Genomic DNA, 14,704 nt, shown 5'->3' on the forward strand with positions numbered 1-14,704 from the left:
GCACTGTTTGGCAACGTTGTATATAACTATTACAGGGGCGAACGGAGGATTGTCGAGAGCTGCTGCGCATGCGCAGCAGCTCAGTTTCTTCAGCGCTGTCCTATACAGCAGCCGCGGCGCTGTCTAAGAAGCTTCCGCAGCGGTGCTGTATACACTACAGCACCGCCGCGGACGCTTCTTTGACAGCGCCGCGGCTGCTGTATACGACAGTGCAGCTATAGCGGCCACTTAGTTAGTGCAGGGGGGGGGGGTTCTGGAGACTCAGAAACCCCCCCTGCGTGCGCCACTGTATTATGTACACATTCAGTTTTGTAGAAAACGTCTTTCTGGGCAAAACAAGGGCTATGTACGAGACACACAGGGTTCAACATGTTCAGTACAGTAAGATCCTTCCAATGTTATCACTTGACGACTGCCTTCTGTTGAATACTAAGTGCCTGGTTTATTTCACTTTGTCTGAGGAACCAGTATGGCAGCTCTCACTCATGTAAATGAATGCAAATAATGCAGAAATATAAGGTTCTCCACAAAGAATGACATATGCCCTTATCTTTTGCTGAACATCTACAGAAAAAAATAGTTGTCAGTCAATAGCTAATTTTGTAAGAATTTATTGATAAACTTAGTAATTTTCTTTTATTTTCTTTTTTTCTTTTTTTTAATACGGACATTTAGGTTGAACCATTGGAGGCAATATTCATTTGCAAGTAAACAGACCTTGAATGGAAAGGAAGTCTCCCTTTAATCCTCTAAAGTGAGGTCACAGAGCCAGACACAACTTAATACAAGTCTCTTACAAAATAAAAATAGAATTACAGACATTAAATGTGTTTTATAAATCAAGCCTGAAAAATACAAAAACCTTTAAAGCTATAGTGTAATGAAATTAAAATCTGTTTAAAAAAAAAAAGTGCAATGTAAAAACTTTCAGAGGTAAAAGGATGGAGGGGAAATACGTTTGAAAGATTATGTTCCGGATTTTCCAATCAGGTCACAGGTGTTTTACGGAGTTAGGGGACTGACGCGTTTCATGTTCGGCTAGCCCCTTTCATGGAGAAAGGGATTCGATTCACATATATCACAGGGATAAGCTGACAGTGGACATCCTCGTCTACCAAAGACCATTCTGCAGTGTATATAGCAGCAATGTCATCTGCACCGACATGACGGCATCAACTATCGATTCTTGTTCTTCTTAGAATTTCCCTGCGGTCACAAACAGGAAAATAAATTAAAATGTACTTTACAGTTACATTCCTATTCATTTAATAAAACTTTGTTTATGTGATTAAACTGAGCAGCATACACTTAAAGAGAGTGACAAAGTGTAATAAAACAGATGTTTGGTGGTTTCTTGCTCATTTGCTACAGATAATTATAAGAAAAAAATAAATAAAAAGCTTGAATACCAATCTGCAATGCAATTACTAACTTTCACACTTTTTTGTATAGGCATCAAGGGGTTTTACTCCAAGTGCAATAAGTAAGAAAACTATCCAGCATACCTCCCAACATTCAATGTTTTGGAATCCGCACATGGCGCTAACACCCGTTTAACCTCTGAAGGTGCTTGTGGCACCTGTTCTCTGCTGTGTAGATTAAATAAAAAACTGGACATTCCTCTGACCGTTCTGGAAGCAAGCCAGAGGGCATGCCTCCAGGGGCACCAAGCCAGAGGGCATGACCCAGGGCAGAGAGCATGCTCCAGGGCCGCCAAGCTAGAGGGCATGATCCAGGCCAGAGAGCATGCTCCAGGGTCGCCAAGCCAGAGGGCATGCTCCAGGCAAGAGGGCATGCCTCCAGGGACGGCAAGCTACAGGGCATGCCTCCAGGGGCTGCAAGCTAGAGGACTTTCACTCGGTAGGCTACATGTGGGTCACTGCTTGCACAACCCTTGTGCCTTTCAACTACCTTAAGTGCTCTTAAATTTATTGCACAGGCTTATGTATACAGAACTGCTGAGCCTGCGGAATTTATACCAAGCATATGTATGGAGTTTATAAATACTGCACACGTTGTGCCATGTCAATTCACATACAGACCTGGTAGGTGTGCGAGCGTAATGCAGCTACTTGTGCCCATAGAAATTGATCTTTTTGTGATGTGTGTGTAGATACCGGTCATTCAAAATTAAAAGGCACATTCCCAGCTTCCCCAGAAGCATCCAGTCCTCAGGAGTGAGTGCACCTATAATTTACCTGTGTGGATATGCGGTTACGTTGGATGCAGTTCATGTGTATTCAAAATCATGAGCCCTTAAGAGATAACTTTACTGCAATTTCCTGCCAAAGTGTATCAATATAAAGCTAATTTCCTGTGCTAAGGACACACCAATGACTCCTCCGCAGATGTGAGCTAAACCCCTCGCTCACCTTGCTAGACATTTTTAAAGTATCTATTTCTTCACGTTGCTTTGATAACGTTTCGTTCATAACACAGAGGTGATCGCTCATCATACTCAGCTGATCCTCATAACTCCTCTTTGTTGTGATTAATTCATCCTAAGGAGAGAAAAGAAAGAAACTGCTTATTTAAAAGGATTAAGTTGCATTGCAGTTGTTGGAGTGTACGGTTATTATAACGTGTACTAGTGAATTAGTAGAGAACACATAGACTTTATGCAATGTATGACATTGTGCTCTGTGCACATGTACAGTACATGCGACTAGGAGCGGATACCTGGAGTTATTCATATGTGGAACTGAGAACCCTTTGCAACATATTCACCCTATATAGGCTGTAATATTGTACTATGTATATGTGCAGTAAGAGTTTGTTAAGAGTAAAACCAATGAAGTACTCCCACCTACGGTCGAATGATTACACCCACCCCCCAAAAAAAACAAAACAATTGCAGAAATGAAGTAAGGCCTCTCTGACTACGGTGTATATTATATAAAGGTGTACTCATTCCACTAGACATCTTAATAAGTGAATACACACATGAAGGGGCTTATATAATTACACGGTACACAGAAGAGAGGATGTGCTGTAACCACATCAACCAATAACTTCAGCTTGGATCAGTTTAGTGAAAATTAATATAATATCTTATTGGTTTTTTTCAGAGTTAAGCTGAATACACACTACAGGTTTATAATCTGATTAACGTGTCAATCACACGATAAACGCCTGTTGGGTCCGATATCACATTAGTGTGTACACTCCCATGATCATGTTTTATCCTACCAAAGCTGATCATAACGTTTCATTTGATTTTATAAACAGACTAAAAATCACGATCATTGTTGTGCAAATATGGAAGTGTGTATGCACTCAGGACCCGCAGTGTCCATAGTTCTCTATGGAGTGTGTAGAGTCACGATCTTTTCAGCCGATTGTTATGACAGATGGAAGAGCACAGATCTGAAGATAAATCATGTATGTGTGTACATATAAATCTGCATGCTCATCGGGACTTTCAGTCGTTGGTAAAATCATTACAGAAATCGCATCTGCAGTAATTTTTTGTAGTGTGTACCCAGCTTAACTATTTGTATTCTACCTGCACCGTTGCAAATAGCGAGTACCTGTCACATCGGAGACCAGTCCTCCTTTGTTATGTACAGCCTATCCAAAGCTTGTAGCTTAAAATAAATAAATCACACCCTCCCTTCATGCTGGGAGACTCCTTGGCTTGGGTGATTAGGATGCCAATCATCCTGACCAGCACACTAATTGCAGCCACTACTGCCCCCTGCAGGACACAGTTAGAAGAGGAACGCTCTGTTGATATGTAATTGGCAGCCTGAACACCCTTTCTATCTGTCCCTCTCCCAGATGAAAGGGGGGAATTTTCTGCTTCATGTTTTACTAAGCTCTTTATATAAGCCACAGAAACCCTTACAAAAAATGCATCTAAAATACTCTGTTTCTATAGACTAAAACAAAACATGAAGGATGGAAACAAAATATGAAATGTGCCATAAATTCTCCTTTAGACTTAGACTAGCGGTTATTAAAACATCCATGTATCTTTCTGACAGTACGCACAAATGGCAGACTACATTATTCATGTCCCAAACACGAGACTGGAGCATTGCTGATGGCAATCTGTATTCTTCAACATAAAGGTCATCAAGGAATAAAGGAAGCAGGGAATGAGAGTAGATAAGAAGAGGGGAGAATGGGACGAGACATTAATACAGAGGAAAAATGAAATGCTATTTAGAAGGAATTTCTATAAAGCGATCAGGCCTGATGTGAGAACCAAGAACATCTAATATTCTTTTCTACATGGAGACAGAATTAGCATGAGATCAAAACACGTTTGTCTACAAAGAGCTTCTGCTTATCTGGCACAGCGGTAGAGAATCATTACAGCGCACAAGGGTAAGCCGGCCATTGTTCAGCAGGAAATATAATGAAAACCTTACATATTCTTTTTCTTAATTGTGTCTTACACCTAAAATTGTTGTCAACTTTTGGACAACCCCTCCAAAATGTAACCTGCTCCTCAGTGCTGATTTTTTTTATTTTTACTTCATTTATATAGCGCCTACATATTACGCAGCGCTTTACAGAGAATATTTAATCACATCAGTCCCTGCCCCAGCGGAGCTTACAATCTATATTCCCTACCACACCGACACACATTTACCAGGGTTAATTTCTTCAGAAGCCAGTTAACCTACAGTTATGTCTTTGGAGTGTGGGAGGATCACCCGGAGGTAACCCGGGAGAACGTACAAACTCCACCCAGATAGGGATCTGGTCGGAATTGAAGCCATAGGACTCAATCCGTCCATAACCATTTCAGTACAGCTCTACCTCTATTGAAGATGCATGGACTCATTTCTGTACCGGCTGCTATAATGAATCAATATAGCTCCCAGAAAGTGGCGCTACATATATGGGGTTTGAGGGCACAGGTCATACTAAAGACAACATCAGTGTATAAACCCTTTAAAGTAGAGATGCTCACTGACCCCAGTGAACTGGTTTTGGTTTTGAATCTGGATTAGCTTCGTGTTTTGGCAAAACCGCCCTCGTGTGTTTTGGTTTTAGTTTTGGATTTTTTAGAAAAAAATATGCTAAAATCACATAATTTTGCTGTTTTTTTGTTCTTACATTATTCTTAGCCTCAATAACACTAATTTCAAGTCATTTGCAGTCAATTTTGACCACCTCACAGGTCACAGTTCCTAGCATATCTAGGACACATTGGCACACAGCAGTGACAGAAAAGAAAATTGGGGGTCCGCCCAAATTATGTTGGATCTTAAAAAGGAATTCAAAACTCGCGAGATCAGACGACGTCACATTGATGTTTTGCCTCCTTTTCAATTCCGAGGGTGCGCGACACAGCTCGGTACTCGGATCCCCTAAGTTCGGGTGTGTTCGGTTCTCGAGGAACCGAGCCTGAGCTTCTCTACTTTAAAGCGGATCCAAGTATAACCCAGTTGCATGAATTATCTCTGTTTCATAGAGATGTGTTTGAGCCCAGTCTTCCAGCACCGTTGTCATAGGAGCCTCACACCACTACGCTGCGCTCTGTGCTTATCTGATTATAAAGGAGGAAGAGCAAGGTAGGAAGATTGGATACAATAAAGGTGGTCACATGCTGGGTCTAATGCACATTAAGAATGAGAAACCCTTCATTTAAATGTAATGTAAGAGGCAATATATAGGTACATCGGTTACACAATGTCGGCCTTTGCTGGCTAGGAGAAGCCATGATGATCAAAGTGGGCGACACGGTGTCTACAAACTTAGCCGCAAATTATCTAGGCTTTATTATTCTTTAAAAAAAAAGTGAGAGGTGTAGACAGGTAAATAGATGATTAGAAGTGAACACTGCTGTTATTTACTTAACTTAAGTCAATGGGACAAACAAGTATGTTCTCTGTGTTCAACTTACTAATGATTGTCCAAGTAACCATAGTTGTTCTCAAACGGCCAGGAGACCAGCAGCCACAAGCATGGTCCTACCTCCCGGCAGAAGGCACTGGACAACCCCAGCTCGCGTGGACTTCCCAGCAGAGTAAATCAATGGAGGGAAGAGGTCACACTGCTTAAAATTAATGTGGGAAAATATCTTAGCTGCAGACTTTCCACTTTATTGCGGCTGGAGAATGCAAGAAGACAACATACATGTCCCCTGAAACATGCCTGCACAGTCCTCCTGTGTGACTCCCTATCCCTTGTGTCACAGCAGAATGCAGAGAAGCTGGATGATTACACTGCAGAGAGAATGCAATGCAGCAAAATGGTTCAGTCATAATTCACTTATGTGAGTCCTGCTCTTTGTTCAAGGATTCGCTTTTAGCTGAGTAACGATGTGACGGAAACACTGCTTCACGATCAGATAAATAATCAATTGCGTTCTCTCCTCCAAAACAATGACACTATGCTGGATGGGGAGAGCCTGGCTGCGATGTCTGATATTATACATGTCTCTTTCATATAGTAAATGAACAATGGAGTCAGACAAAAACCTTGTCAAATGTGTTATCCGTTTCCATACATTTCTGTGCAGGTTTACTGCAAATTAAAAGCACCAAAACCATTTCATAACTTCTTGCACCCTCACAACCTGTAATGTCAGGACACCCATCCATGTGACCTTAAATTTACTAAGGCCATAAAATGTAACCCTACTTTCTTTTCTGCAGACAGATGAAGTAATACAATTACATTAAACTAAACGATCCTCCTAATTTGGGTGGTTCAGGAGCCTAATGGAAAACACACTCCGTAGGAAATACTGTACATGTTGGAGCCTTCCCTGTGGATGGGCATCGTGACGGATAAATAGAGGTATGCGAGGACGGACTGCCCTTACCTGCAGTCTGCTAGTGCTCTGACAGGCCGATTTTGTTTCTTCCGTTAAGCTCTGATTGGATTTTTCTGACAATGTTAATCTTTTTGCAAAAGCTCGACACTGAAAATGTAAAACACAAATGGTGAAACAGTACAAGTTACAGATTGGATCGAAGGGGTAATTTATCTTATGGTTGCTTTAAAATTGGCCTTCCCGGTATTCTGAGGCAGGGCTTGCACATGATACTCTACCTACACACAGACAATATTCAGGAGAATGAACCTGTAAGTGCACTAGGAACTAGTGACATCACTAAGACCTGAGGATGGTAGGGTCTGGTACCTGATTGAGGTCACCCGAATCGCCCAACCTGAGTGATGTCACTAGTTCCTATGGCATCGATTAATGAATATCGTCACAGAACTATACCTCAAACTCACATTTATTTGAAAACAACAAAATAACTTTTTAAGTATTTACTATACATATCAGATAAGCACTTAATATAACGTGTCTAATTAAACACAATAATAGGTCTATAGTTGCACAGGATTAGCATCCAGACTCACCTCCGCGTGGAAATGAACGGACTTGCTGTCTGCCAGCTGTAGCTGTGCTGTGAGCTCTGCTATTCTTGTCATGTAATGATTTTTTATCAGACCTTCCCTTGAGTTGCAATCTGGAACCTGTTCATGACAAGAAGGGGATTATTTTTAGAATGACCAGTCAGTCTCAAAGGGCTAATCAACACCTGAACTGTCAGTCATTATCTTGCTGGTATTATCTAAATAAAACCCGTGGCCTGTGCAGTCAGCGAGGAGAGAGTGACAGCAGCATAAAAAAAAGAACAATTATATGGATACAGGAAGTGGACAAAACATGGATATACCTGTGTACGTGAGGGACACCAAGCATATTGAAAGCCAGGGCTTCCACACTGGCGTGGGTTTGCTTGCTAATTAGGCAAACATCCTAACATGATAAATGTTGGACTGCCCTGGCTTCCTCAGTGGCTATGAAAAAAAGAGGACATTGTTGGGGAGAATTTGGGAGAAGTTTCAGTGACTAAGACAGCTTAACTTACTAATATTCATGATCAACAGGGTCTAAGGTGATGTCAGCATGGAACTCTGAAGGAAAACACAGTAAATGGCGACAGCAGGAGGAACAATGAAGGGTTCTGTTTGTTCCATAATGCTGGGGGGCACATTTTCTTAGCATGGATTTGGTGCAGTTATTCCCTTAGGAGGTAAGGTCAATGCTAATCACTAGTTAATGGACCTAAATAACCATCTTCACCCCATGCTGCATCATGTATTTCCCGACAGGAAGGGTGACCTCCAGGATGTTATATGTCAGGGGCCTACTCAGACAAAAGATCTGACCAAAACTGAGTATCTATTGGATCATCTGGGACGACACAACTTTCTTGTGGCAGAATGGTGCTGCATCGCTCAGGCACAAGTCCAGACTTAGGTAGACACAAGGCCATGGTGGATATAGACCGTTTAATGCCCTAATAAGCGGCTTCATATTGGCGTTTCCATGTTTTTTTTATGTCAAATGTGATTCTTTAACTATTATCAAGTATAACCATTGCCTTCAGCCCACAAAATGTCTGGCTCCACTATGTGTGAACCAGGATACATCAAAATGCCATCTATCTATTACTAGCAACCAGTGACAGCTCTGAGGCACTTCATGATCAATATTTATGAGGCACTTTGTGCCTCAGGCCTCAGTAATGTCACTGACTCATAGTATATTGATTGTTTGCAATCTCATGACTATTGGTTCAGTCCACAAAATGGCAGCTTTTGCTGTACAAGTGATGGGTGCATTTTATAGTTACAATCGCTCATGTTGTCTTTTAAAGTTAACGATCTAGGTCCTTTCAGAATATGGTGGACAACACTTCAATAACTTGTGAAGAGCTCCTCATTATACTAAATCATTACATTAAGACGTTAGGGGCTAGATTTACTAAACTGCGGGTTTCAAAAAGTGGAGATGTTGCCTATAGCAACCAAGCAGAATGTAGCTGTTATTTTGTAGAATGTGCTAAATAAATGATAAAAGGATTCTGATTGGATGCCATAGGCAACACCCCCACTTTTCAAACCCCCAGTTTAGTAAATATACCCCTAGGTGTGTTTTCCCACATGAATGTTTTCTGCTAAGGACCCAACTCTGATCTCTCGCTCTGTGGCCTCCACCTGCCCCTTCCATATGCAGCCCTGTCTTCATGAACACAATCACAGGAGTGGTGCTGCTGCCACCAGTCTGATGATATGATTGGCTACAGGTTGTTCTATGCCCGCCCACTTCAGAACAAGGCAGCGGACACATCATAAGGACATGTCAGGAGGACAATACAGCGCACTGCACCACAGGACTGTCTATGATCTTCAAAGTAAGCACAATAATAGGGACGTTGTCTCTGTAATGAGAGGGAATTTGGAAAGGGTGATTTTGTGTAGTGTTGGGTCTGAGTACACAGACAGATGGGTAGAAACCTGTTGATGGGGCCACAAAATGCATCTGTGCCTAGTGTCATATTTCACATTAAACTGGCTCTGCTGAGCATCTTTGGTATGCTTCAGTTGTATATGAAAGCTGGTTGCTGATTGGAGCATTGCCCTTGTGCACCAAGCATTACAGAAGTATGTTCAGAGAATGAGAAGCTAACAGACTATACATAAATGGAATGTACTATATCTATCTATCTCTCTCTATAATAATATATATATATATATATATATATATATATATATATATATATATATATATATATATATATATATAAATAAGGTATGCGTGCATTTGGCTCCCCCTGTTTCCTATTATTGGTGTAAAACAAGATGAAATGATCGCATATACTATATAAAAGAAAGACAGTATTATATATTCATATGTAATATGAAAGCTAGGATATACAGCATATTTATGATTATATAAAATTACAATCAAGCTGTGCATCAAGTAAATACCAAAACCACCTATTTGGGTTAGTCATTCAAAGGATTACACAAACAATAGAAATTGGCTATATTAAGTCAATTAGAATCAGTTCTCTAATCTGAATTCAGGCAGATGGAGAATCGTGTAGCAAGATACACACTACTATACCTGCAGATTTTCATTACTCGTGGTCAACATGCCAACCTATAAAGAGAAACATATATTAGCAAAAGGTAAACAGCCACGCAGACCATATGTAGAACAGATTTCTACCAATATAAATATAGATCTGAGCGATGAAACCGCATAGGCTTTGTTTGGATTGCCTGGGACACTACGGAACGTGTGTCAGTGATTTGCACACTATTGACCACTAGTGAAAATGGAGATGCCACTTCACTATATATACGTGCATACTAATTATATATATATATCTATATCTATATCTATATCTGCCAATGTCAGAGTGCTGACGTTCTTAAGTTGAGTACACAGGTGGGGCGGCAGAGGTCAGACAGTACTGCATACACCGAGCCAACTGCTCAAGCGGCAACACTAGTAAGCTCTGTTTACACCACCTAAAGTGTATATAACATTATAACACACAGTTGGAGACAGGTTACAGTTACATTATAGCCCATTTGTGTTTATCTTGCACATATAACCACAGTCTACAGAGGTGGACTTTATCCTTGTTGCTCAGGTAGTACCTTTAATGAGCAAACACAAATCTGAATAAAGAGACTGAGAATTCCTTACTAAACTTGTAGTGTTTGTTTCCATGGAATGGTCTGTCCCGTGTAACAAGGCGTTTTCCCGCGGTAATTCTCCCGACTGCCCTCTGTCGGCGCTCTTCAGTAAGTCAGCCGTCCTTCGAGTCTCTTTCTCGGTCTCTAACTTGATCTTGGACAGCTGGGCCTCCAGCATCCAGTGCTCCTTCTCCTGCTCCAGTTTGCTGATCTTCTCCAGACTTTGCTGCACCTGTTGAGACATCAGAGTTACGTGGGCCAAGCAAGACTGGAGAAAGTCAATGCAAATTGCCAGCTATGACATCTGTAATAGGATCCAAGCACTGCATGTGTTCCTCTCTGCAAGTACGTCTACACAGTCTATTGATTCCTTGTATTGAACCAAAACATTCCATGCACCGTTGCCTATTTTGACTTTAATATTACAACGTTTAAGAACTCCTCATGCATTGTGAATTGTTAATCTTATCTAGCTGACTGTGCCGCACAAGTTCAACATCGAGCAATAGGATCGATATGTATTGTGGTCTCACTTATCAGTTGAGGTCGAAAGGCTAGATCACTTGAGACTTACAATAGACTGCACACATAGGCCAATAGTAATCATCATCTCATTGTGTTGACCAACATGCCCAATAATGATTTGATCAATTTGCCATCAGGCATTGCATTAGCTTTGGGGCTACACAGCCTTCGATAATGATCACCTGACATATAGCAGAGGATGTGGCCAGCTGTAGTACATGCACAGACGTTCCTGCTGTTAATAAGGACATACCTGCTGTGCCAGACCTTCTCTACTCTCCGTGGAACTCAGGAGTACTCTGCGATTCACCAACGCCTCCTCATAAGGCACAGAGTATGGGTGGGGCTGTAACAAGAGAGATGCTCATCAGAGACAACATCACCAGAACACGCTCAGAATTGCCTGTAATAGACGCGACTATTCAGTTCTTCATAACGGCATTACTCCTCCCCTCCCAGCAATTGGCAAACATCTAACAATATGTTTATGCACTACATACTGAAGTGGACCTTCTATCCAGACACAATACTAGTATATAATGGCCTCATATAAACATTGCATAAGCTGCATACATTCTGATCCAACCACAATCTATTATGCTAAAGTCTAAATAATATATCCTATTGTCACTTGTATATCATGCAGTAAAGTCTGATAATCTGTCCCTAACTTGCTGTGTATAATACTTACACAAGTTAGATTAAGTGTTAAAAGAAAAACAAAAAAACAAGTTGGATTTTTGACCTTAGTTTCATGTATAGGTGCATCCGACACACCAAAGTTCCCACATCAGTAAGACAGAAGTCTCACTTCACAAAAATCATACCATTTTCAAATGCCATCACTGCAGCTCTGGCAAGAGGAGTGTTCAATAAATGTGCAACCGCTGTAGCTCTAGGCAGGAGGAGTGTTCAATAAATGTGCCACCGCTGCAGCTCTAGGCAAGAGGAGTGTTCAATAAATGTGCCACCGCTGCAGCTCTAGGCAGGAGGAGTGTTCAATAAATGTGCCACCGCTGCAGCTCTAGGCAGGAGGAGTGTTCAATAAATGTGCCACCGCTGCAGCTCTAGGCAGGAGGAGTGTTCAATAAATGTGCCACCGCTGCAGCTCTAGGCAAGAGGAGTGTTCAATAAATGTGCCACCGCTGCAGCTCTAGGCAGGAGGAGTGTTCAATAAATGTGCCACCGCTGCAGCTCTAGGCAGGAGGAGTGTTCAATAAATGTGCCACCGCTGCAGCTCTAGGCAGGAGGAGTGTTCAATAAATGTGCCACCGCTGCAGCTCTAGGCAAGAGGAGTGTTCAATAAATGTGCCACCGCTGCAGCTCTAGGCAGGAGGAGTGTTCAATAAATGTGCCACCGCTGCAGCTCTAGGCAGGAGGAGTGTTCAATAAATGTGCCACCGCTGCAGCTCTAGGCAGGAGGAGTGTTCAATAAATGTGAAACCGCTGCAGCTCTAGGCAGGAGGAGTGTTCAATAAATGTGCCACCGCTGCAGCTCTAGGCAGGAGGAGTGTTCAATAAATGTGCCACCGCTATAGCTCTAGGCAGGAGGAGTGTTCAATAAATGTGCCAGCACTGCAGCTCTAGGCAGGAGGAGTGTTCAATAAATGTGCCACCGCTATAGCTCTAGGCAGGAGGAGTGTTCAATAAATGTGCCAGCACTGCAGCTACAGGCAGGAGGAGTGTTCAATAAATGTGCCACCGCTATAGCTCTAGGCAGGAGGAGTGTTCAATAAATGTGCCAGCACTGCAGCTCTAGGCAGGAGGAGTGTTCAATAAATGTGCCACCGCTATAGCTCTAGGCAGGAGGAGTGTTCAATAAATGTGCCAGCACTGCAGCTACAGGCAGGAGGAGTGTTCAATAAATGTGCCACCGCTGCAGCTCTAGGCAGGAGGAGTGTTCAATAAATGTGCCACCGCTGCAGCTCTAGGCAGGAGGAGTGTTCAATAAATGTGCCACCGCTGCAGCTCTAGGCAGGAGGAGTGTTCAATAAATGTGCCACCACTGCAGCTCTAGGCAGGAGGAGTGTTCAATAAATGTGCAACCGCTGCAGCTCTAGGCAGGAGGAGTGTTCAATAAATGTGCCACCGCTGCAGCTCTAGGCAGGAGGAGTGTTCTATAAATGTGCCACCGCTGCAGCTCTAGGCAGGAGGAGTGTTCTATAAATGTGCCACCACTGCAGCTCTAGGCAGGAGGAGTGTTCAATAAATGTGCCACCGCTATAGCTCTAGGCAGGAGGAGTGTTCAATAAATGTGCCAGCACTGCAGCTATAGGCAGGAGGAGTGTTCAATAAATGTGCCACCGCTATAGCTCTAGGCAGGAGGAGTGTTCAATAAATGTGCCACCGCTGCAGCTCTAGGCAGGAGGAGTGTTTAATAAATGTGCCACCACTGTAGCTCTAGGCAGGAGGAGTGTTCAATAAATGTGCCACCGCTGCAGCTCGAGGCAGGAGGAGTGTTCTATAAATGTGCCACCGCTGTAGCTCTAGGCAGGAGTGTTCAATAAATGTCCCAACACCACTGCAGCTCTAGGCAGGAGGAGTGTTCAATAAATGTGCCACCGCTGCAGCTCTAGGCAGGAGGAGTGTTCAATAAATGTGCCACCGCTACAGCTCTAGGCAGGAGGAGTGTTCAATAAATGTGCCACCGCTGCAGCTCTAGGCAGGAGGAGTGTTCAATAAATGTGCCACCGCTGCAGCTCTAGGCAGGAGGAGTGGTTCTATAAATAACCTACGACCGCAGCTCTGGGAAAAGGACCATTCAATAAATGTCCCAACACCACTGGAGCTCTGGGGACAGAAGTGTGCAAGAAATCAATGGAGCTCAACTTTTTTTTTTCTCCTTAGCTATAACCTCAAATGTCAATGTACCATTGTTCTGGGACCTTAAAAGTTGGGGTTTCCTATAATATGTATTACATATATAACAAATAGGGGACTTGAAACACAGAATATAGGACCACACTTGGGGTGCACACCCACAGATTGTGCACCTCTGGGGAAAAGAATATGCCATAGTGGACTCACCACTGCCGCTCTTGTGGCAGAAGTGTGCATTAAAAGCAGAAAGACGAGTCAAATCTTTATCCATGTCATCTATACAAGACACCAATGTGGTTTGAGCAGGGGGATACAGCTCCAATTAAATATATGGAAATACATCTATGCAAAACTGTGAATTTACTTTGATGACTAATTTAAGCCACATCATATATAAACTTAACTTGAAAGATCTCCATATATGGCAACCGCACTACTAAACTCAGGAGCTTTAACAATATTATTGCAATTTTACACAAAAACACACAAGTCTGGTAGACATAACACTATATATTTCAGTAATTATATACGTTTTCACACAACTGTAAGATAGAAGCATTGAAGCGGAGAGGAGAAAGTAGCAGTGTATAACCCTGTCTAATGTGTCAGCCTGGGAAGCAGGAGGGAAGCTGTGTGCGAGGCATCTGGATGAAGACAGAATTTCAAGTCAGTAAATTTATTTATTGTCAAGTTAATTGGAAGTATAGACATAATTAGCCCTCCTAGTACTCTTATTTTACATAATAATACAGATTGTAAAGCAAAGTATGCAACAGGGAAAATCACTGAAAACCATGTGCAATAAAGAGATGAAAAGAAAATTAGATAAGGGATCAGGTATGACACTAAAGGAAGGAGAAGACAAAAAATAGGACAAAGGACATAC

The 14,704-nt window shown here is 42.2% G+C and overlaps 1 protein-coding gene across 1 annotated transcript in view; it reads right to left on the minus strand.

The window, feature by feature from the left end:
- Nucleotides 1-595: 595 nt before the first annotated feature.
- PPP1R21 (protein phosphatase 1 regulatory subunit 21) overlaps nt 596-14,704 on the minus strand; it is a 53,504-nt gene continuing 39,395 nt past the window's right edge. The window contains exons 16-22 of the mRNA XM_075204103.1: nt 11,252-11,344; nt 10,484-10,705; nt 9,893-9,928; nt 7,333-7,449; nt 6,785-6,883; nt 2,373-2,501; nt 596-1,206 (exon numbers count right to left, since the gene is read on the minus strand). Coding sequence (XP_075060204.1) covers nt 1,177-1,206; nt 2,373-2,501; nt 6,785-6,883; nt 7,333-7,449; nt 9,893-9,928; nt 10,484-10,705; nt 11,252-11,344 — 726 coding nt within the window. The 3' untranslated portion in view covers nt 596-1,176. The remainder of the gene's footprint in view (nt 1,207-2,372; nt 2,502-6,784; nt 6,884-7,332; nt 7,450-9,892; nt 9,929-10,483; nt 10,706-11,251; nt 11,345-14,704) is intronic.

The sequence above is a fragment of the Mixophyes fleayi genome, chromosome 3 (genome assembly GCF_038048845.1).
Source record: "Mixophyes fleayi isolate aMixFle1 chromosome 3, aMixFle1.hap1, whole genome shotgun sequence".
Classification (NCBI taxonomy): Eukaryota; Metazoa; Chordata; class Amphibia; order Anura; family Limnodynastidae; genus Mixophyes; species Mixophyes fleayi.